The 24,576-nt window shown below is 36.5% G+C and overlaps 1 protein-coding gene across 2 annotated transcripts in view; it reads right to left on the reverse strand.

The window, feature by feature from the left end:
- Window positions 1–24,576, reverse strand: part of LOC131427195 (amyloid beta A4 precursor protein-binding family B member 1-interacting protein) — an 80,107-nt gene that overhangs the window by 22,519 nt on the left and 33,012 nt on the right. Inside the window, exon 1 of one of the 2 annotated variants that reach the window (XM_058590177.1) lies at window positions 6,123–6,579. The exons of the other annotated variant lie outside the window; for it this stretch is intronic. Coding sequence (XP_058446160.1) covers window positions 6,123–6,176 — 54 coding nt within the window. The 5' untranslated portion in view covers window positions 6,177–6,579. Of the gene's footprint in view, window positions 1–6,122; window positions 6,580–24,576 lie in introns of those variants that run through there. 2 annotated transcript variants of the gene reach the window in all.

Below are 24,576 nucleotides of genomic sequence, written 5' to 3' on the forward strand. Positions count from 1 at the left end.
GAAAAGAAGTGTAATGTTTTGATTTTGCAGCGTCTTCCAATTGATACTCAAGCGAACACTGGCAGGGTAAAAATGGATAAACTGGTCAAACGCCATGGCTTTATGGAAAGACAAGGGCACGCAAATTTGGAGTTCATATTTAATCATTGACTTTTCGATTATTGCAAGTAATCAAGTAAAATGTATAAACAAGAGAAAAACTGGAATGATCTGTGCATTCAATATAAATTTTACCATTAGTAAATGAAGCATGAGTTGTAATCTACGGTATCCATATTCACCGACTTTCCCCTAATAGGCGCATCGTGTAGTCACGAACCAGTCGCCACGAAAAGACGAAACTTAGCTCATGGCACGGAACAGAGAGAGAGAGTATGAAACCATTATATTGTGACGGGCAGTTAGTTGCATAGTGCCAACATCGAAATTTCAACATCTTCTTGCAAGGCGGAAAATACATTCCATTTCCAAGAGAAACGAACAGTGATAGTTAAATTAAATCTTTTCGCAAATAAAAACCTGACTGGGCATTACTCCCGAATGCGCTCGGAATGAATTACTTTTCGCCTTGCTCTACAGAAAGGTAATAGAATTGCTGGAAAAACAGACTTTCGAATGAAGCCTCGGAGACCCATAGTGTTTTATATCATTCGACTCAGATCGACGAGAACGGAAAATGCCTGTGTGTGAATTTGTGTGTATGTGTGTGTGCACCTTTCGACGAATTCTTTTACCGCTCAATTTTCTCAAAGATGACTGAACCTATTTCAACAAGCTTTCATTTGAAAACTGCTGTTGGGCCATTGCTCAAATTCGAAAATCATATGACTGTGACTTGTGGTTTCGGAGGTATTAGGGTATAAGTGACGTAACCGACAAAACGCGTTGCTTTTTTTCGTTCAATCTTCCTGAGAGCTGGCTGAACCGATTTTAACAAGCTTAGGTTCGTTTAAAAGATCATTTTTAGGATCAAATGGTTATTACTTTCAGCTCCGGAGATATAATGGTATAGGTGACGTAACCGACAAAGTGCGTTGTTTTTTACCGCTCTTTTTTCTCAGAGACTGTTGAACCGATTTCAACAAGCTTAAACTTGTTTGAAAGCAACAATTGAGACTTAAATCGAGTTAGAAAATCATATGGCTGTTACTTTCGGTTCGAGAACTATAATGGTATAAGTGACGTAACCAACAAAACGGGTTGATTTTTTTATCACTCAGTTTTCTGAGAGTTGGCGGAAACGATTTTAAAAAGCTTAGGCTTGTTTGGAAGCGACTACTGAGCCATTGATCCAAAATTAAAATCAATTGGTTGTTACTTTCGGTTCCGCAGATATAATAATATAAGTGACGTAACCAACAAAGTGCGTTGTTTTTCACCGCTCAAATTTCTCAGAGACTATTGCACCGATTTCAACAAGCTTAGGCTTATTTGAAAGCTACAATCATCCATTGATCCAGTTCGAACATCACATAGCTGTTATTTTCGGTTCCAGAGATATAATGGTATTAGTGACGTAACCGACAAAGTGCGTTGTTTTTTACCGGACGAAAAGAGATATGCATTATCACAAGACTAGGTGTAATAAGTTGTGTTAGTTACTTTAAACCCTCGCTTAAGTCGTAGGAACGTGAGGCTGTCAAAATATAAACAAAGTATAAAATTCAATGACAAAAGAATGCTACGTAAGCCAAAACTTATTTCATACTCTTCTAGATGGATTATTTGTTTCATAAAGTATAACTACCAGTTGTCAAAACAAATCTATCATCACGGAACACCAAAACTGGTTTTGAAAACCTAGCCAGAATAAATAAATTCAATTGCGCCGTTTTAGTTTCCTTTGTAATTTCAGTTCTAATGAAGCGACTAATGCTTATACGATTAAAGAATCCCACTTATCTTTTTACCAAGTGAACACACAACATAATTATCTAAAAACCAATGACCAAAACTGCTAGACAGTATGAAACAGTGAATTCTCATTAGTAACTTCTTTTTTATATCATACAGTGGTTGTGGTTCAGTGGTTGAGTCTGTATCTCAATGGTCGATCCGAATTACTTATCGAAATAGTAGAGAAGCCAGTAAAGATAACGAAATGTCGCCATTAGCAGTGTTATGAATTTGATATACATATAGCTAGTTTCATACCACAAAAGACGGTGACAACTGCTCTTTCAACAAATTCCTATTTTACAACCCAGCTTGCATTCTTATCAGTATTTTGGCCATGTACAATAACTCTTGTTTTGTTTGCACACGCAATTTATTGAGGTATGTTTTCCATGTCTATCGATTTAAAGTAGAATGCCATGTCATTGAAAATTTGAAAAAAAAACTTCAAATCAAAATACGATGCAATTGTATCGAACTGAACAATATGGGGACGGGTATAGTGTGATGGGTAAGTCCATGCCTTTCACGCAGCCCGCCTGGGTTCGATTCCCAACCCCGCACATAGAGTCAGAAAGTTTTTCTGATCCGAAGAGGCGAATGACCTTAAGGTTAAAACCTCTATAATCGAAACAAAAAAACTGAACAAATTTGTATGATCCGGTATTTTGAGTTATAATACCAGATCTAAATTAATCAACATTTTTTTGTCTAGATAAACAAATATTATTAATAATAATCCCCAGCTTACAATAAAATTAACAAGTAAACAAAATGCGACTTTATCGAAAGCTAAAGTAAGCTCACGTGAAAGGTACAACATCTGCACAGCTGATGATAAAATTAGTAAGAGAAAAATGATTTCGATTTCAATTTTTCCTTGTTAAATATAAAGCCAATTATAAACATTTTGCTTTTCATTAAAAATTGGCCCAAAATCAATAAAAAACCTGTTTTAATCCACCTAGTGGTGTAATGATGCCTTTCTCATATCAATCATACTATCATATATAATACTGCGGTATTCTTCAAAATAATTCTCTGCGATTCTTGAAAGAATAACTGAAATCGGTTTGTTTGACCGTCTACTGATAAAAACTATCAATTGGAAAAGATTTGAGGTCGATTTAGAAATTTTTTTAAGGATTTTCCCCATTTTCAGTGATGGAATCCAATTTATAACACAATTTACCCTATATTTTCGGATCCGGAAGTCGGATCCGCATGAATGCATTCAGGAATTACGTATGGGACCACAGAACCTTTCATTTGAATCTAAGTTTGTGAAAATCGGTCGCGCCATCTATGAGAAAAGTTAGAACACATATTTTCTTTTTTTTGCATATTTTACCCCATAACTCCCGAACCGGAAGTCGGATCCAAATAATATTCAGGAATTCTGTATGGGACCTCAAGAGCTTTCATTTGAACCTAAGTTTGTGACCTATATCAGAAATAAATCCGTTACCACTAGCATGGTTAAAACACCATAAAACAAGTTTAGTTCTCTTATCAAATCATGATTATTATTCATGAAATAATCTATATCATGAACAATCAAGGTCACGGCTTTAATATATTACATGACTCTTGGTAAAAATAATCAACTTATAATATTATGCTTATGGCCTTCATAAAAAAATCATATAATACAAAAAGACAAACTCAGGTATCGAAAATCGAAAATTCGTAAATTCGATTGTGACTACAGAATACAATCTATAATTAAACCTATTGGTAAAACCACTACAGGCTCTATACATTCACTTACAAATTTTGTTATACACATCTGGCTTAATTGGCATAGGACGATTATTTTACGAACGTTTGACCATATGTGATAAAAAGTATCGTTCAAAGCTACTCATTTATCACATTTTGTCAAAAGCATTAAAAACAATGTTTTAAAGTGTGTTCAAACTAAACAAAATCAATTATCATTCAGAGTAGTAATAGTCTCAACGTGAAAACAACTATTCTAAATTTTCTGCATTTGTATACATTTTTCCATTCCAAAGGTTAAGCTTCTGACATACAAGTGAATTCCAATATGTTAGAACTAGGAGTTGAAGATTGAAGCACTATGATTGGAATTTCGATGTGAAGATGATAAAGTTCCTTAACGAAACATAATATCAGGAGCTTTAGTTGAAATTTTTCTTATACAAATTCATGCCAATTTACAAGTTTATTACAACAGCCATTGCTGGAAAATGAAAAAGCAGTTTTCTCCGCTACCACCAATTAAATCTTTGTGAAAATAATCTCATTCTTTTTACAACAATATTCTAAATTAACTGATATTAATTTTGAACTACGACCAAACGATAGCAGAAAAAAACTTATTTTGCGTTTCGACGTTTCAGTTTTCGATTCATTGAAAATCCGTTGAAATTATTATTTGTCTTGTACAGAAACTTTATTATGTTCAAAATCATATCTAAATAGCATCCCAAAACAAAATATTCATTGCATGGAGCGTCGTCGTTGATTCCGATCCTGTGATAATAAAATTATACCCACCTCTTCACAAATAGTCGTCGCAATCCATAACAAAAACCATAATTAACATAAAAAACCATTTGAATAGAAAATTTGTGTTTTCGTAAATACAATATTTTTATCTTTGCGCCATTATTATGGGCCACCAACGAGTCGTCTATCGAATCGCCGCGTAAAATTGGATTATACTCTAATGAAGTTTAACCCTTATGCACTCGAATGGGTACCCGGGTACCTTTTCGAATTTCAAAATAAGAAATTTCTGAGTTAGGTTTAAACTAAGATTCTGCAATTCGGTCAATTCCAAGAACTAGTTGGACCATAACTTCTCATGCTTTGACTTTTCATTTTACAGTAAGGGGGGTCGAATGGGGGGGCTCAAATTTTTTTTATTACGTAAACACCCGAATGGGTACCCGGGTACCCACAAATAAAAATGCTTGTAACTAAGGCAAATTCCATCCGATTTGAATTTTTTCAGTACGGGTAAATTCAGAAATTTATCCACTTTTCGATGGCCGTGTATATTGCTGTAGTAGGTTCTTCTGGTTCCCGTTAATCCGGATTTCCGTAGAATGTTCCGACACTTGTGTTTTCCACCATAAATGTCATTTACTAATTTGAAACTTTTCCAAACCAGCTATTTGAGAAAGGCCGTACCAAAATGAACCTTTTGTAGAAAAATGACGTCATCTAAAGGGTAGTTGGCCTATTCTGGACTTACTCTCATAGAACGAAAAAAAGGAAATATAAATGAGAACGAAACTGTTTGGGAAGTAACTTCGTGATGTTTCGAAATGTTTGTTGCCAGAATTAAAAATTTCCCGTGTGCTTAATTTTTCCATCTTTTATTCATTCAATTAAAATTTAAGGATTACAGTTATTGCAAATGTCGTTACAGTGCTGGTTACATACAGGTTTATTGCAGAATTTGCAGGCCTTTCTTGTCTTCCGCCGCTGGTTATTTACACTTTTGCAAATGTGGCACACTCCAACCTGCAACGCTCGTCCGGTAGAATCACGTTCAGCAGAAATAGAAGCACTGGCTGGAAGTGGGGCTGAAATTTCTTTCCCGATGACTTCCTCGATCGCTGTTCGAATGAAGTACTTGCTAATAATCTTTCAAAAATACGTGACAACACATGGTGAAAAGATTGAGAAATGCTCGACAAAGGGGGAAAGGAGTGGTAGAAAAATTCAAAATTTTATGTTACGTACATAACGGATGCCCCCTGAAATATATAAACATAACAACTCAGCATAGCACTTGATTTCATATAGCAATTCTTAGATAAGATTACAAAAATACGTGAAATCCGTGTATAAATGCCTCGATGTCGGAACTCATTTAGGATATCCGGGTTCCTGGGAACCAGGAGCACCATGTCCATCTTTATGGGTACCAATCCCAAAGAGCTTAAGTTCCTGAATCCAACAGTGCTAAAATTACTTCAATCGGTTGAAAAATGCTCAACTTACAGCGATTTAAAAAAATGGGTACCCGGGTACCCATTCGGGTGGTTAAAGGTGTTTTTTTTTTCGAGTGCACAACGGTTAATAGTATTTTAGTTTTATTCCAAGCTTTTCTTAAAGATCGAGATTTCTTATTAAAGCCATCATGTCCCCATCCATAATGTTGGCAGCAACCACAGATTATTGCAGAGACAAAGAAAAGTTGGCAAAATGAGAAAGCGACCCGCTTAGGCAAGGAGGATAACACTTACAGATTCACAAGAGTACGCTGATGCTGAATCATAGTCGGACAAACTGTAATCCATTCTCAATGAACGCCACAAGAATTTATTATTTATATTCGCCAATCTAGAGTATTCCGAGGGTTAAAGAGCACTTCTTATCAGCACAGTGTTCAGCACTACCTACGCGAAATTACAGTACAAAAGTTTCACGTATCACTTTTCAAATCGACCAAGAGTAATTTTTTTCATCATTTGAAAAACAAATCTTTTAAATATGATTATAGGCACCGAAAACATGCCATTCTCCTTGATAGAAATCCGCCCATAAAAAGACACATGCACACCACACTTCGAAAATAAAGAGCAATATTCTCACTTCCTACTATCGAGTAGCAGAACGATCGAGTCAGAATCCTGCTGGGTATAACACACTGTCAACGTTCGCGATTCTTGCACAACAACGTCGTATACTAGACTAACTGAATGAAAGAATTATATTTTAAGGAGAACATAAAATTTCATTCCAAATATGTATATATGAGAGAGGTATTAAAAAGCATGTTTTGATCCACTCACAACTACCAATAGACGACCCTTGTATTGTGGTGAAACACAACGAAATGCATGATATACTGGACACTCGTGATTCGTTGTAAGTGTTAGTGAACAAACAGTTTGTAGTTTATTCTAGATGCACCAACTTCGAAGCAATGCATCCCTCGTTTACACCCACATTGCATCAACTAATTGAAGCTACAAACTGGCCATATGTTTTCATAGAAAATATACTCTTTCGGATTGAAAAGCCTTTTCTTTTCTGGAGATTAAATAGAACGATACATCTAGTGAACGAAAACTTCGAAGCTACTCATCGTGCCCATTTCGTGGGCTGTATCAAAGTACTGCAGTGATGACTCATCCTTTATCAATATCGTTCTAAGTGACACCCTTCTGATCTAGCAACCATATCTCAGCCGTTTATTAAAAAATATTCATTTGAACGACAGATAGCATAATTTACTCACAAATATAAGTATACCTCAATGTTTCCTAAACTGTTGTATCGATATAGCAATGAATATATACCATACGAACTGTGCTGAGGGTCACCACTTTGAGCAGCAGCATGGATAAAACCTAAACTTTGGTAGCTTGTAGAAATGGTGGTGCACGCGATAACACAATGATATTGATGCTTCGGAAAGGGTCTCTAACTGGAGACTGGGTGCATAGCAGAAATGAGTGAGATTTATGTCAAACTTGATTATACCATTTCTAAAAACATATCCTAGATACAGCAAAAACATATCATTTATGTTTAAGAAACTAGTTTTCCAATTATATTTTTGCATGCAATAATTAGTACAATCTCGGTATTGATGATAGTATATCGTTCCAGCTTTGAACGTAGGAACTTCTTTCTTGATTACAGTATGAATAAGGTATACAAATAGGAATACGGGAAGATGATTGACATTTAGGTTTTATGGACGTTATGGACTACTTTACTTGGAAATAGTTTAAAGAAAAAAATGGAATCTAGAAAACATAGCTTTGACTGCTTACTTGTTAAAGAAAAGCAAAAACAGTATTGGAATCTGTAATTACGAATGAGCATTACATTATACAGCAATGGTACAAAACACTGGCAGAGCCAAGATCTATTGTAAGAGCAATGTATGAAAACAGTACAGTTGCATTATCAAATATATACAGTCACCTTTTAAACACACTATAAGATCAATTTTTTTAACAAAACTAAGAAATTATAAAAGTCAATGGAAGATCGTTACTGAACATCTAAACAAGAGATTTATGAACATGAAATAACACGTTAATACATAGGATCAAAATGTGCATTGTATAATCTAAATATTACACACCCTAAAACTAGCATAAAATCCGCAAAGCAATATATGAATATGTGTTTTTATAGAGAAAAAATTTGAGACCAATTGGGACGTCAAATGGTTAGATAACTAAGTCCTCACAAGTTCCTATCTCATGCCTTCCCGAGCTTCTATGATGACATTTGGTCAAAAGAACTGCGTCGACTGGGTTCTACCGCCTTCTGCGTTAGTAGCAGAATGAGAGAGTGCGAAATGGCTTGTAGGTTGAAGCCCATTCTAAAGTGCAATATTTATCATAGTATATTGCAACACGTGGTTCTGTTGTTCGTTGCATTATTTGTTATATATTGTATCATAGCATATTATTTCAGATATTATCGTCTTATACTATATTTTGTTATGTTATATTATATTATATTATATTATAATATATTATATTATATTATATTATATTATATTATATTATATTATATTATATTATATTATATTATATTATATTATATTATATTATATTATATTGTATTATGCTCAATTATATCGACAACGAAGAGGGGCAGTGAGTGCATCAACTTACAAGTGAATGACAGGATGATGGAGTGGATTGCCAACCTGAGTCACGTGGGGGTATCTGTGTGTTTCTCCCTGAAGGTCTAAAATAAGTAAGACGCACCCTTCTAACAAACAAACCATCAGGCGGGTTTAAGCTGGTATAGCGAAACTCTTTATTATATGGTTGGATGTTCTTACTGGAAGGTGTCGGGTCCTCAAAACCCATTTTGGCCTTCTTAACAGCAGTTATATGGAAGCTATCTGATAATCCAGTTCGGATATACTGTAAGTCTACCCGCATACACTGCCTTAAACTGATGGTAATCACACATACATACATACATACATACAGAATAAATTTGAGACCAATTGTTCCCTGATGTTCGTAATGGCGAACTCATAATTAAGTCCATGCCTTCGTGCGTCGTTTCGAGACAAAGTGTCTGGTACTTTGAACGTCACTGGTAACCTACGAAACCTAACATATAGATTCCATTCCAAATCTACACACTACGAATACATACAACCTCAAGCCTGCAACCAAACCATCACCGACCGATCAAAATTAGGATATCGCAGAAAGTTTAGATTAGTTTTCTTTTTTAAAGAGACTTTCAGTCAGTGGCTGGTTCGTCTCTGATATCGCAGAAAGTCTAAGCACGATTTCGATGGGTCTTTGTTGTTTCCAGATGACGTTGCCACAGCCAATGAATAGTGCGTATACGTATTATTGATCCACATCATATGTCATTCGACTCAGAACGAGATCGTAATCTACGTCAAGACCGACTTTAAACAGCTTCCGGGACAGAAATAATATACAACAATTGGAATAGGAAAGGTGTCAAGAATTTTGATAAAGATTCCTGCGGATTAGGCTGTCGTAGCTCTCGTCTGCCAGGTGACCTGTTCCTGTGGCCTGAAGAGCGACATTTAAATCGTGACTGAGTCTATCAACCATCAAATTTATGTGAAGGAATGCTCAAGAAACGTCCGTTGTCTTTCCTCAAGCAACACTATTGTTCCGTTCTGTTTTCGTTTAATTAAACATCTGGTCATTACGGAAAAAGGGCATGCAGTAGTATTCGAAAAAAGACGTTTAGGTGTCCAAGGACATGGACCCTGTCATGCTTCGCCCAATGAAATAAATTTGGATGGAAGTTCAAAATGACGCAAAAGACAGTTATCAACGAGATGCAGCTTGAGGCAAACAAACTCTCTAGGACAAGGAAAGTAACCAGCAAGGCTACGCAAAACTTAATGGAAGGAGTCAAATGAAAGACCCAGAAATCATCGCTTTCAGGGTGGCAAGTGAATTGCCGATTTCAATTTCCCGGTTTTTGGAATAGGCTCAAATCGCCCCTGTTTGGTTTTTAATTCAAAGTTTAAACAGATATCCCATGTCCAAAAAGGAAAATTGTAATAGGCCCACTAATTGAGGATTCAAATACTTTCCAGGCATTTTGATGTATAAATAAATGTATAAATGTGTATGTGCATATAAGAAAAGCATGAAGCCTTTTTCAAGTCATTCAGGGGTTTTGGTTACACGTTACCGATTTCTTCTGATAGCACATCACTGTTTTTATTATTTTTTCGGTATACATATGATTGAAAATAAATCAATAAGGAACAATAATCCTAAAAACGGACGCTTGCCACTCGGAAAAACAGCAACAATCTATGCTTGCAACTTCAAATCACAGAGCTTTCTTCGCTCCTTCAGGAAGTGAAAGTGGAAATGTCAGTTCGGCGGGAAAATTATAAACGGCGTAATGGCCAAGGATGGCTTTTATCGTATCAAAGAACGCTCTCTACCAACTCTTCACACGATTCAATCAGTGCCATCAAAGAGAGACGCATATCTTCTCAGCAACAAAACACCGTTGGTTCATATAACATAGAATGGACACCAGTGCGAAAGCGATTTTCTCACGATGACCTGTCTGAGCATCACGGGTTAACACGCTGCTGCGTGGGGATTCTCTCTGAAGCAACAAACGGTCGCTTATTCTCGTTTTGTGGTTCGATTCTATACGGACAGTGGATAATTTCGATAAAATCATTTTACTATTGCTGCTTATTCTAACTAGGTGCATATAACCTTTGTATAAGTTGTATCTATGAAAATAGCTGGGAATACTCAAGACCAGGGTTTTGAAATATTGTATATTGTAACCTAGGATGAGAATCATTGAGTCGAATTATCTCTTATAATTATGAACTTGCGATTCTCTCTTGGTAAATTCCTCACAGCGCTGATCATTGCCGGACTGTATGTATATATTTTGTTAAGGGCTGTGAAATACTAAGAGTATGAAGTGGAGCGAAGAAATGTAGCAAAATTCTCTCACGGTTCATGCATTAAGAGATAGTGAGTTCTTGTAGCTTGATTTGATACTCGTTTATACCAAACATTTCAGAAAAGTTTAATTATGAACTATTCGAGATTATGTCACACAACTGAAAATTATATCATAAAATTGTGATCATATTTCCGATGGCATGTAGCCAAAATTATTTTGATTCGTTAGATACAACAAGAGATATTCACGATCAAAAACTTATCACTCTCTCAAAGGGTACATTTTGAAAAAGCGCCCCATAGTAAAGTAAGTCGTATTCACGACAAAAAATTATTGATTCACACCATTTTCGTTAGACCACATTTGATTGTAACACCAAAAAGCAAAAACATAAGTCATATGAACAACTCTGAAAACATATTTTATACTTAAGCAACAAAAAACATTTCGACTGCTTTTCGATTCGAATTAGGAAAAAAATATGTGCACAATGAAACAACTGCTTAAAATTTGTAGAACATAACTTGACTGTAAAGAATATAAAAAATAGGGAAAATTTTGTTTAAAAAAGTTTCCTTACAAGTTATTCTATCTCAATATATTTCACTATTCCTCTTTCATTCATTTTGATTGCTTTTGGACAATATTGGTATATACAAAATTCTGGGCTTTCTAGTGTTAATTTGTTTACGTATTCAAATGCCTAAGTGTTTACTTTGTACGAAACTTGGCTTACATCAAACATAATTTTTAATTTTTAAGATCAGGAAGGCAAGTCGATTCCCGATTTTAGATTCCCGTTTGTTCCCAGTTTGCTAATTGGTTTTCAGAATGGGCCCAAATCATCTCTATTTAATTTTTCTCAATACTCCTTTAGTTCAAGCTTTAAACAGATATCCCTTGTTGAAGCACTCGGTCCGCTAGGTACATCCGTCATGTCATCCCATTTTTTAAATGCGACATGTTTACAATTTCAATGCGTTGATGAGCAAATAAATCGAATGGAATTAGCAAAAACATGCAAGATATTGATTTATTTTTTCTTCATAGAGTTCTAAATTCTAAACATCTCACGTGGAAAAACTAGAAAAATGTTCAGAAAGTTTATTCCCAAATAGCCTAACTAGTTTATATTCTATGAGAAATACTTCTACAATTAGTCTGATTCTAGCAGATCAGACATTTGTGGTGAACTGATTACTCAAACAGACTATGATTCAGATCATTTACCATCAATATTCAGGATTTCAAACAAAGCAATGATTATTTCAGTTAGTCTTACATTATAACCTAAACTAATCGGCTAGGCTACATATCCCATACCGAAAACAATGTGAACCATGAACATGTTTTAGGAAATTCGGCTGATATCGATACAATAAAAGATTATTTGAATCATTTTCATTTTCTCAAACTTAATAAAAATCCAGCATAAGCATCGAAGTTATTCTTATTTTTCATTATGAATTTTCATTGTATAAGCAAAGTCTTAGTATTACATTTCTTTTGTGAAATTTGGCCTTTCTGTTTCAACAGACTTCGCAGCCGATTTATAGCGTACAGGATCATTACACGGCTAGTACTACGGATCCTACTGACACTAAGAATCCTTCCAGGTTGGGACTCGAACATACGACCACTGGCTTGTAAGACCAGTGCCCTACGCATTGAACCGCCAACCCGGGCTTTCATTGTGCTGTTATTTAAAAATGGCCGCTCAATTTCATGGGGGTGTTTGCCCAATTTCCAATGATTTGTTCAACATAGAACCTCTATGGGACAATAAGTTGTTTCAATACTCATATAGAAAGGTTTTTTTTGTTTTTCCCTGTGTTCCTAATTATACCGGTCACTTGCCACCCCGTATTATTCGTCACGTCATTATTAGTTTCTATTCTCATGGCGAAGTGAAGCGACTTTCCAAACACTAGCAAAAGTATGTTCAATTGTTGATCGTTTGAAAATCATATTAACTGGTACAGATAGTGATCGGGCACAACGTTTTAAGAACACTGTGCTCGATAGAGTCAAGACATTCACAAAAGGCGTTATTTCTTGCGGTTTCATATTGCAGTTCAATTTGTCGAAGAACACTTTTATTGTCCTCAGTCTTGGAACGATAGTAGCGTTTGCATTGTTTTCGTAGTACATTACGCATAAGGTCCAAATCGCTACCACTAAGCATAGCTTGCCATTGACAACCTCGATATCATCCGTATTGCAACGATTAAAATCAAAACCGAGATCGTCGAAAGTTTCGGAGAAAACCTCCTTCTCGTCGAGATGTGTTTCACACCTTAAAACATGGTTTATGGTGGGAGTCGACTTTAAGTATGGATGTCGGAGCCTCAAGTAATTCTATGAACTCCGTGTTGATAACAAATGCTTCCGGGAACCGGTATAATTGAAGTCGGTTCGTATGGCCATCAACTAACATGACGTACAAACTATATTATTTTTCATTCAAATTCAAAAGATTTTATCCGGTTTTAGCATCGTACTCTGAACAACTGTGTAAATTTTTGTTACATCCGAGATCTGCCGTCTCTGAGACAAGTGAGTGAGATCCATTTTTAAGTATATGACTACTATTTCCGGTCGTTAATCGAAAGCCGGGAACCATGATAGTCGAAATCGATGTATTTGGCCAACAAACAATGACTATTTCTGACAATGACTACCGATTAAAGTAACTTTAAGGCCAGTTTAGAATTTTTAACGCTTTTTGTTTCGCCGCTTCAAGTGACGGTTTAAGATTTCTAACATTATCCACCCTGTAATTCTGGAATCGTAAGATGGATTCGGATGAAATTCAGGAATTCCTTATGGGACCACGAGATCTCTTATTTGAATCTAAGTTTATGAAAATTGGACAAGCCATCGCTGAGAAAAGTGGGTGATATCCACTATTTCTGGTGCTTGCGGAATCGGAAACCGGGAACCAGGATAACTGGAATCGTTATTTTTTTGCTGTCTACTGACAGTTGTTATTTAATATATTTGTTTTGAAAATGTTTCGCGCATTTGTCGCGATGCCATGAAGTAAATATTCGCAGAATTCAAGCCTATTATTAAATAATGTATAACAAATGCGAAAATCAATCGAGGTAGAAAACCATCTGAAGTAGTACTGAAATTGTATTCTACAGGCTTACTGAAGATATAAATTCACGGAATCGCTCTGCACATGTGCTTTCACATTCATAGGGCTTTCGCGACATCGAATCCAATTAATCATTTTGAAAGCATGCCTTCTTCTTCCAATCGTTTGAATTCTGCACTAGGTTTGATTTCGGTTAGGACGTCTAAACTCTGACCCTTTCTGACCCAGAATTCCTTAACATCAACCGCCCTTGATGTATCTACCACACAACTTTTTTCTCCGGTCAATTCTGCATCCAAATAGTATCACCTACACAGAGTATGTTATAAGCTGCAATCAACGATACAGACACTTCATCCGATCAGCATGCTGAAAATACATCTTTCACACATGCACAATAACATACGGACAGTTATAGCATAGTAGTAGTTTTATAGCAGCATTCGAGTAGAGTACAAAAAAAATCTTAAGTGTGAATGTGCCAGACGTGATATATTGAAAACATATTAATGAGCGCTAGGAACATTCACAACAGTAATATAATGTGATAGTTTCAGAATCGAAATATGCATGGTAGCTAGCGAATATTTTTCAGTATTTTGGTAAATGGAAAGAGAAATGACATGAATCTTTCTCATGTAATAGTTTTTGAATGATAAGAAAAATCCCTTTTATTTTTTATGATAGGAAACTTTATTCTTGATTGCACCTTGACAATCAATCAATCAATCTTGACAATGTTGAAAAAAATTGATATATTTTTTACAGCATATTAGGCAATGATTGCAACTCGGGAAATCGTACCTAAAGTTTTTACTCGATTTTCTAAAGCAATCGTTTTTCAAATAACTACAATTTTATGCGTTGTTCCTACAGGCTCGCATTCCTTGCGCAAAAACTTAATTATGATTCAAATCCACCTTATCTTCAGTATACAGAATTACTGAAAACAAATGAACAAGTCAGACGATCAAAATTTTCAACTGGGTAGTAATTGAAGCAAATGAAGGCTATCTTCAGTCGAGCGTGTCATACACATGTCAAATTTGCGAAAAATGCGGGTTGTAGGAATTAAATCATTTGACGCTGGTATAGACTATAGAAGCAATGTTCCTAAACCATATGGTGGACAAGTTAGAACATGCGAACTCGACAATCAAGAAGTTTATTTCCAATGGCTTTAAGCGCAAATGAAACGCACTAGCTGATAAATGATTTAAGCATTAACATCGTCTGCCACTGCCATGCTAGCGTAAATCTTTCAAGCGATAGACTGGCGTTTGCACAATAACTAAAGATATTCAATTACGATGTTTACAAATACAGTACATGATTTAGGTATACAAAATTTTGCAATCTGGACTAAACTGGTTAAAATGCTGTAAATGTTTATTTCTCAAGCAGTGGTTTGTAAAACGTGCAAGCTAAGTTTAAGAAACAAGAAATGACAACGTTGGTATAATTATGCTACCGCTAAACGTCGGTAGCTATATAGACACGAAAAATAAACCCGGCACCGATGCAAGCGGAAGCATTCTATGTCGGAATCTGTATTGACAAAAACACAGCAGTATGACTCATCCGTACCCTGCCTTTCATTCTGCGTGAACGCGAGCCCTATAGAGGGTAAAAAGGCTTTCACTATTCTCTCAGTAACACGATGGTTCCTCTCTCTCTATGGATAATAAAAGGCTGGAGCTGTTAGTACCCATCCCACCCTCATCAATCAGTTGAACGTCACTATTAGCGGTGGCGTTGTTACTGACATGTATTGTTACTGTCTGGTTGAGCTTATTCTACAAAGACTACCATGAACATAGTAGGGTTATTGTACAAATAGTCATCTCACTAGTTGAGTTACTATGCTATTTTGCGGATTACTCCCCTTTTAATCAACGAATTGTGATAAAATTGGAAACAAAATCTTCGCTTCGGCTCGAAGAAGCAATAAGACAAAAAAGCCCTCTTAATCCACCAGACATTGGATTCAGAAATTTCCAAGAAATTTTTGCACATTAAAAAAACACTGGGATTGGTCGGTTACGTCACATATAAGATTACTTCCAAACTTGTTCAATGAGTTTATCGAAATACTTTGAGTCATCTTCAAGGAAACTTACCCTATGAGAAATGAGCGGTTAGTCGGATGCGTCACTTATACCATTATATGTTAGGAACAGGAAGTGACAGCCATTTGATTTTCAAATTGCATCATTGGCTTAAAAGTAGCTTTCAAACCAGCCTAGGTTAACAACAAACCCGATTATGTCACCAGAACCATTATGTATCCAGAACCTAAAATGACAGCCATTCGATCATCGAACTTGATCAATGATCCAATAGTAGCATTATAACGAGCCAACGCTTGTGGAAATCGGCTCAGCCATCTCCGAGAAAATCGTGCGGTAAGAAAAATAGTACGTTTTGTCGTTTACGTCACTTATATCTCAGGAACCGAAAGTGACAGCCATTTGATCTTCAAACTTGACCAATGGCCTTCTAGTAGCTTCCAAACAAGCCTAAGCTTACGGAAATCGATAACGATCTCCGAAAAAATTGAGTGGTAATAAAGAAGTTTACGACACTTATACCATTATATCTCCAGAACCGGAAGTGACAGCCATTCGTTTTTTAAACTTGATCAATGGTCCGATAGTAACTTTCAAATGAGCCTAAGCTTGTGGAAATCGGTTCAGTCATCTCCGAGAAAAATGAGCGGTTAAAAAATTCTCCGTGCGAAAGTCGGGGTTTCCAGCAACTATTTTACCTTTCTATAGAGTTGCTGTTTTAGCAACGCGAAAATTCAAAGCGAATGCGTCAATTTGAGCTATTGCAGATCTCACTCTAACTAATGGTTTTAGTATATGGGATGAATAGTATAGCGGAGATGAATGAGGGTTTCATTACCTTACTTCTAGCAACGACCGTTACCCTACTTCAAGCATCTTCATGATATTTTCAGTGGTAGTTGTATATTTACCTCTTTATGTCAAGGACGATTCAAATACCTTCTGGTGTATAATAACACTTGCATTAAAAAACTGACTTATTTAAATGATGATTAAAAAAGTTAAGGCAGATAATTGCTTTTAATAAATTTAAATAATAAATTCTACGCCCTTGCGAGCGGCCTTCCGGTAGTTAACCGAAAAATTCGCCATGGCGAACGGAAATCTGTGTGAAGGCATGTTTTTAAGTTCTTTCTTCGTTTAATTTATCAATTCCTACTCAGTTTTTGCGACGAAGTTGTTGGAGTAGATCTTATACTTCATGTTGGCCCTGAAACTCTCGATGGGACGCAGCTTGAGGATGTTAGGCGGGTTCACAGCCTTGGGTACCATATCGATATGCAGCCGCTCCATCGCCTCCAACGACCGCTTCGAGTAGTGGGCCGACGCCAGATCCCGCCAGAACACTGCGTCTTTGCCCTTATAGTATTTCTTGATGAACGATGCAACTTCCAGCAAGCATGTCGTACTATAAATATCCCCGTTCACGGTCAGCCACAGCAGCACCTTCTTGGGGATCTTGGTGTGTGAAATGAACTCACCTCGAAGCTCACTTCCTTCGTGGAGAAAGTAAAATACGAAGTGCTCTGCCATCGGTTGCCATCTAGGATGAAATAGGTCACGTCGTCTGTCACCAACGCCACGTCGCGATTTGCCGGTCATCTCTTTTGATGTTCTAATTGTCGTCTAATAGTTCCAAAATATGGTAGATGCCACACGATGTCTGTTTTCAACGCGGCGGGGTGTCGTCCTTTGAAAGCGTGCTCTTCTGAACGGATTTGCTTCACTGTTTTTGCCATCACGGTTAGAGTTCGGTTGTATTTTTTTCCGAATCTGTGAACCACAATTTTCCACAGTTTGTAGAGTGCGACGTACGAGATGACTAATCTGAAAAAATTGCATCTAAACTCATTGATTGGTAGGTTTATACGAATAATGATCAACCAATATTAACGACCTTCTGGACAGAGTTGCAATGTGTCTGTCACGTCGAATGACTTTGACAGACTGTCTAAACTCTTCGTAAACTGTAATCTGTACTGTGAAAGTGACTGTCAAATGAGTTACTCGATAGTTCTATGACCAAGTAAAAGTATACTCAGTCAAAGACAGACGACTCTTTTTGTTTTCTCTCTCATTATCCTATTCCTTGTCGAAGTAAAAGAAAAACGAAGGAAGTACTAACATAAACATCGATAAAGTTCATTATTCTTTACAAAAAGTCATCGGACTTGAAGTTTATTATAGTAAATGAATATATTTTAATATTTATGCTGTTCGATTATTATTTCGTCACATCGTAATCAAGAAGTGATGAAAGAAATAAATATATGAGGTCTGTTCAAAAAGTTCCCGGAATTTTTTAATTGCGCGCGTCTGGAGAGTCCGGCAGTCAAAATTTTTTTTTATTGTGTTGGTACATATGTCCCTATGGAAAAATTTTCAGCTGTATTCATTGTTTACATTCTGTCTTGTAGCGGCTGGTGTAGACGTGTTTTTTTTGAGCTCGGCGATTTTTGTCTTGGTGACGTTGGGTGCTTCCACGTGGATGATTGTGCTTTTGTTTCGACATCATAACCGTACACCCATGTTTCATCACCAGTTATGACCCTTTCAAGTAAATTTGGATCGTCGTTGACGTCGTTTAACAGCTCCTGAGCGATGGTAATGCGTTTGTTTTTTTGATCAAAATTCAGCAGTTTTGGAACGAATTTTGCTGCCACTCGTTTCATGCCCAAAACATTTGAAAAAATATGATGGCATGAGCCAACTGATATGCCAACTTCATCAGCAACTTCTCTAATAGTGATTCGGCGATCATCCATAATCATTTTTTCCACTTTTCCCACATTTTCATCAATTATTGACGTGCTGGGTCGACCGGAGCGTTCGTCGTCTTCAAAGTCTTCGCGGCCATCTTGGAAACGCTGATACCACTCGTAAACACTTGTTTTTTCCATAGCAGACTCACCGTAGGCTCTCTGTAACATTTCGCACACTTGGTTAAACTTTATTTCATTTTTAACGCAAAATTTAATACAAATTCTTTGACTCTTCAATTCTTCCATTGTTTAAACTAACAAAAATCGCCGAGCTCAAAAAACACGTCTACACCAGCCGCTACAAGACAGAATGTAAACAATGAATACAGCTGAAAATTTCACCATACATTAGGGACATATGTACCAACACAATAAAAAAAAATTTTGACCACCGGACTCTCCAGACGCGCGCAATTAAAAAATTCCGGGAACTTTTTGAACAGACCTCGTAATATCAATTGCATCGGCAATCAATGAGCGCCCTGATGATTGAAATATCGACAGAATTTTATGTGTTATATACCGGCTCTCAGATACTCAATACATGCTGGTTTGTAGAGCCTGGCTGGCAGCTGTTCAGTGACATAAGGTATCCAATCTTTATCGTATACTGTTGTCAGTTGTTAGTGGCAGATATCAACTCTGCTTCTGGATCCTCAGTTCGCTTTAAGATGTATTGTATTGTTCAAAATGGTTCCATGAATTTGCCACCCAAAAGTAAACTATTGTGAATAATTAAAGCTACATCTGCACATCATTGTCAATCATTCTCAGATTTAAGCTTATTATTTGCACATTGTCGCAAAACTGAATTACCGGTAGCGACACCTGCAAATGAAAAATGGAACCAAGATCCTTTTATTCTTCCGAAAATTTTCATAGCGGCTATAGTGATTTGCAACATTTTTTTCGTTTATTCAATAGTTGTACTAAGTTGTAGATAACAGCAATAAAAGTAAACTCGGAGTAGAAGAAAATCGACTTCAAAGTGATTACTACTACTTTTTTTAGTATAAACTACGATTAAACATGGAAAATCTTCAGAAATTGGGTATGGTTAAGCTTTTTCGGATCAATATTTTTTAAAACAGAAACCAGTGTAATGTCGATTTCTCGAGTTCAAGAATGTAAAGCGATCGAGTACCATTTATTTTGGATACTTTATTTGTTATTTCCGGGCATTCGAAAAATTGTATTCAATCAAGTTTAATGCTCCATTCTAAATACATGTTAGTTTTCGCACAATAAATTAAGATCAACATTACCACCTGAGAGTAAAAATCTATTCTCCCACTGCTACTATGATGTTTCAAATGAATTTATCCGTGTTTATAAGAAATCGTTTAAAAGGTGAAGTGATGAAAAAATGTGGTGAGTTTTTCCTACCGATTTAACAGCTCTTACTGAAAGTATCTTCCTTAAACAAGCAGTGCCTCTACATTTCATGTTAGCGTCATTGAGCCAATTATAGTCATTGTACTAGGTGAACTGTGTGGGGAAATACTGGATACTGGAGAGATCGTTCATTTGACGACATTAAAAAATTTTCTCGATCAATGCCACTGTTTCATAATAAAAAATAGGAATAGACTAAATACCGTCGATTAAATAATAATAATCACTTTAATCCATGAATCTTTTTGTTTTAAATTTTCCAACCAACAAGTATTGTTTTTTATGAATATCGACAAGTTGCCAGGTCATTTTCCTAAAAATCTATGAGGGGCAACAGTTTATCTGTACCTTTATCTGTAGTTGAATGTACACTACATTTGTCCCCAAAAATGAGCACTATTTGGAATACAGCCCGACGAATGCGCAACCAAAACACGGGGAACGTGCCCTCGGACCCACGGGATTTGGGGGCTCTTGACAGGATCCACGGATAAACAAAAAGTCACTCAGTTCGTTAAAAGCAAAGCCTTGGTATTACATTCCTGTAGTGGAATTTGACTTTCTGTTTCAACAGACTCCGCAGCCGATTCCATGTGTACAGAACCATTGCATGGCTGGTGCTATGATTCTACTGACACTATGAATCCTTCCAGGTCGGGGCTCGAACATACGACAACTGGTTTATAAGACCGTTCAGTTCCTTGGGGGCATTAATACGTAGCGGCGGCGCTGGTCCCGACTTTGTTCCGGAAGATTATGATAGAGTTCTTCTTCTTCGAAAAGCCTTCGAACACAATTCGTATCGACCGACTGCTATGCTTTTCTGTATCCGGAAAATGTTCAAATAAAATGATTCTCCTCCGTCTAGATAATTTAATCGAGTCGAATTGCTTGGTTCCAGACATGCAATTTGGTTTTTACAGGGGCAAAGAAACAAGCGATTGTATTTTGTTGCCCTCAACAAAAATTCCAATGGCATTTGCTCGCAAAGAATAAATGGCATCAGTTTTCCACCAAGGGGGCTTTTGGCTCAGGTTCTATAAATATCATATCTGAAAAGATGCATCAGCATGGTCTTTCGCCAGTTTTGTGCCTTGTCGTGGCTTCTCATAAGGTATAAACAGTTCCGGAAAATCGTTTTTTTGCACATTTCTTTGTAGTTTAACATGGACTTGGACATGGACTCGCACCAGGCCGGGATGATTTTTTTGAGAAAAAAAATTAAACGCGTTTTTTTGAAAACCAATTTTTCGAAGTCCGTGAGCACGTCCTGCAAAATCTTCTGAACCGATTCTTTTCCAACTTGGACAATACATACATACTACATTTATGCTACTAACTGTTAAAACATCAAAATAATAACTTGAGAACAACGGAAGGGGGAGAAATATCTCGTACTTCAAGTAAATTTAAGAACATTTTTGATTTCAGATTCTACGCCGAGTTATCGCGGTCACCGCGCAACGTGATTCTCAAAATAGATTTTGGGGAATGCTATGTTACCTTATTTTTCAATATTAATATACGAAAATTTATTCTTCAAATAATGTTTTATAATGAAAAAAAAGTTTAAATAAATTTGCTTAAGTTGTTTCTCCGTAAAAGAACTACAAAAAGTGTTTTTGGATTCAAATTATCTCTTACTTTTCCCTTAATGGCTTTGGCACCACTAGAATTCATATAATATGAAGAATATTAATATGAAATCATCGCTCGGCGGACAGGTTACACGGAAAATTTTCCGAAAAGTGAACATACTTTCTGTCTATGCCTTCAATTAGTCAGTCTAACAGTTCCGTTTACGACTTCATTTTTTAGGCTCCAGCAGTCATTTAGTCATCGGCTCTTAAAGACACCTTGACTTGGGAGCTCCCGTTTTAGTGGTCTTTTACGACATGGAACAGTGAATCAATTCTTGGTTGAAGTAATTCCCCCCGATGCCACACTGCTTATCTGTTTGGTGGATTTATACCCGTTACTCTTATCCTGTTGGGAACCTCTACCGACACTACACGGCTATCTAAACTACTCAGAAAACGAAGTTGACATTGATGGTCAACTTCCATTGCCGGAAAAGTACAACTAGAGCTACAACCAATGGGTTAAACCATAGCTCATGTTTTTACATTTAAATATCCCGGGATCTGGTTCTGGCACCTGGGGATGTCACATCAGGTATATGAAACAAAAATGCCAACAGAGAATCAACTTTCTTCGTACAATAACTGGATTATGGTGAATCAAGCTGGAAAGAATCCAGTATTGTTGTTTGCATATTGCCATAAGTTGTATGTCAGTCAATATTTATGAAAGACCAATCTGCTTCATTAAATTTTTCAGTATTTCTCGTCATAGAACTCTCGAAAGTTGGCAAACCTCACGGACCAATGATGGTTGGGAGAAGAACGAGAGTCGCAATTTCATTCGTGTGATGTCTCGGATCATGTCAAATCACTACACTTTCAACGCACGTATCCGACGTATTGCGCTCACAGAGATCTGTTTCTGCACCTGGTGACGGTTTTCGTGACATCGAGTATGTCGTGTTGCCCTACATAGAATATCGCAACGCCAGGTCGGAGCTACTGGAATCCCTCAGATCCTGAGGTTCCAGTTCAGGATGTGTTGGCGAGTTCATATATGCTTCTGAAATCCCATTTCCTTTAACACATTATTACACAAATGGAATCTGTTATATTATGTTATTCCTCGACGATGTTTCAACTGTGGCTAGGAATAATCTTCACCTACAGGTTCGACACTAACATCCGCCCGATCTCCCAATCCCCCGTCTGTCCACCATCTTCATCGAAACGTACAAGATCTTTTTGCTATCACTAACTTTTTCGCTCCCCCTTCTCCCGTTTCTTCACCATCTCGATGTTAACTAATTAGATCTTTGTCGTTCTTAGTCATTTAGTTTCCACTCCTACCTTTTGACCACGTTTCCCATAACATTGACTTATCTATGACTTTTTCATTCTCTGGCAATGTTATAATTCAAGAAATTATCATAGTCTTAAGTACTTTAGGCATCTTAGAGCTAAGGCAGTGTACCTTATTAAATATGTCGTTAAACTAAAGAAAAAGAATAATCGGAATTTTAGGAGAACATATCTGTAATACTGTATGGAGGGCAAATATCGGTCAACCTTGTAGTGTTGGAATATCGTTTGCAGTGTGAGTTATATCTATTTGATGTGTTGTTATTTCAGTTAGAAAGTGTATATCGATATAACTTCGTATTGCGTAAGTGATAGTGATTAGGTGATATCTGGTTAGTATTACGGTTATGTATTTAAAAAACCTTTTTTAATCCAACTAGTGGTGTAATGATGCCTTTCTCATATTACTTATATTTTAAAAAACATCACAAGAAAATTCTGTCAAGTTTCTTTTTTGAAACATGAATAAAATCAAAAACTTTCTTCGGTACAAACTACCATCACCTTTTCAGTTTGTAAACAGTTATGTCAAGTTAATAAAGATTTAAATGTGGCAACCCTGCTCACTATACAAAATTGAACAAAGCACGTTGTGTGCTAGGTGCACGTTTTCTTCTTCTTCCGTACCAGTACCGATGTGTACCGATTTTGCATCATTTTGTATAACAGTTTGAAAGTTTTGATATCATTGCCCTATAACGTCGCAACCGGAAGTCGGATCTGGATCAAATTGCACAGTATCTTTTAAGACAATGAGAGCTTTAATTTGAATTATGAATTGTGAAAATCGGTTTAACCGTTGCTGAGAAATCGAAGTGAGTTCCGTTTTTTGAGCTTCACTATTACCGGTGCGTTTGGAAGCGGAAACCGGGCACTAGTAGTCCCAAAGTAGATTTATATATCCACCAACTAACAAGTTTTGTCAACTAGATGAATTTACCGCTCATAATTCCGGTCAACCGGGACATTAAGTCGCAATTTTTTTTCAATTTTCATCGGCTGCTACTGACTTTTTTTTTTCTTTTTAGTGGATATGTAGGACAATAAAACTGTAGCCATTGATGCTAATTTGCTTCACTCGTTTCTGTGAAAAATATCCAAATCCGTAAAAGACAATAGTAAGATGGATTTTAGTGTTTTTTTTTTAATTCAAAATAAAAACAAAATAATTACCGAACTATTCGTAAGATGATTCCATTTGGTTTACAGACCTGTTCAGTAGTTGTTTGACAGTTGAATAACATTTTTATTACCAAACGGTCAGTAATCAATTGAATTACCGAACATTTAGCTGTTGAAAATTCATAAAAAATTACCGGGTTCTGCAGAATTTTCTAAGTGTGTAACGAATGAAATGAGTTTGGTAACGATAAAATTTATATATTCAAAAGTTTTGATCGATGGTCTAAAATGCGAAAAAAAGATCCATCGCTTCCGAAATTAATTATACCATACTGTACACATATAAGCTTGCAGTTTGTAGATGATGTTGAGATTATACG

The sequence above is a fragment of the Malaya genurostris genome, chromosome 2, assembly GCF_030247185.1.
Source record: "Malaya genurostris strain Urasoe2022 chromosome 2, Malgen_1.1, whole genome shotgun sequence".
Taxonomy (NCBI): domain Eukaryota; kingdom Metazoa; phylum Arthropoda; class Insecta; order Diptera; family Culicidae; genus Malaya; species Malaya genurostris.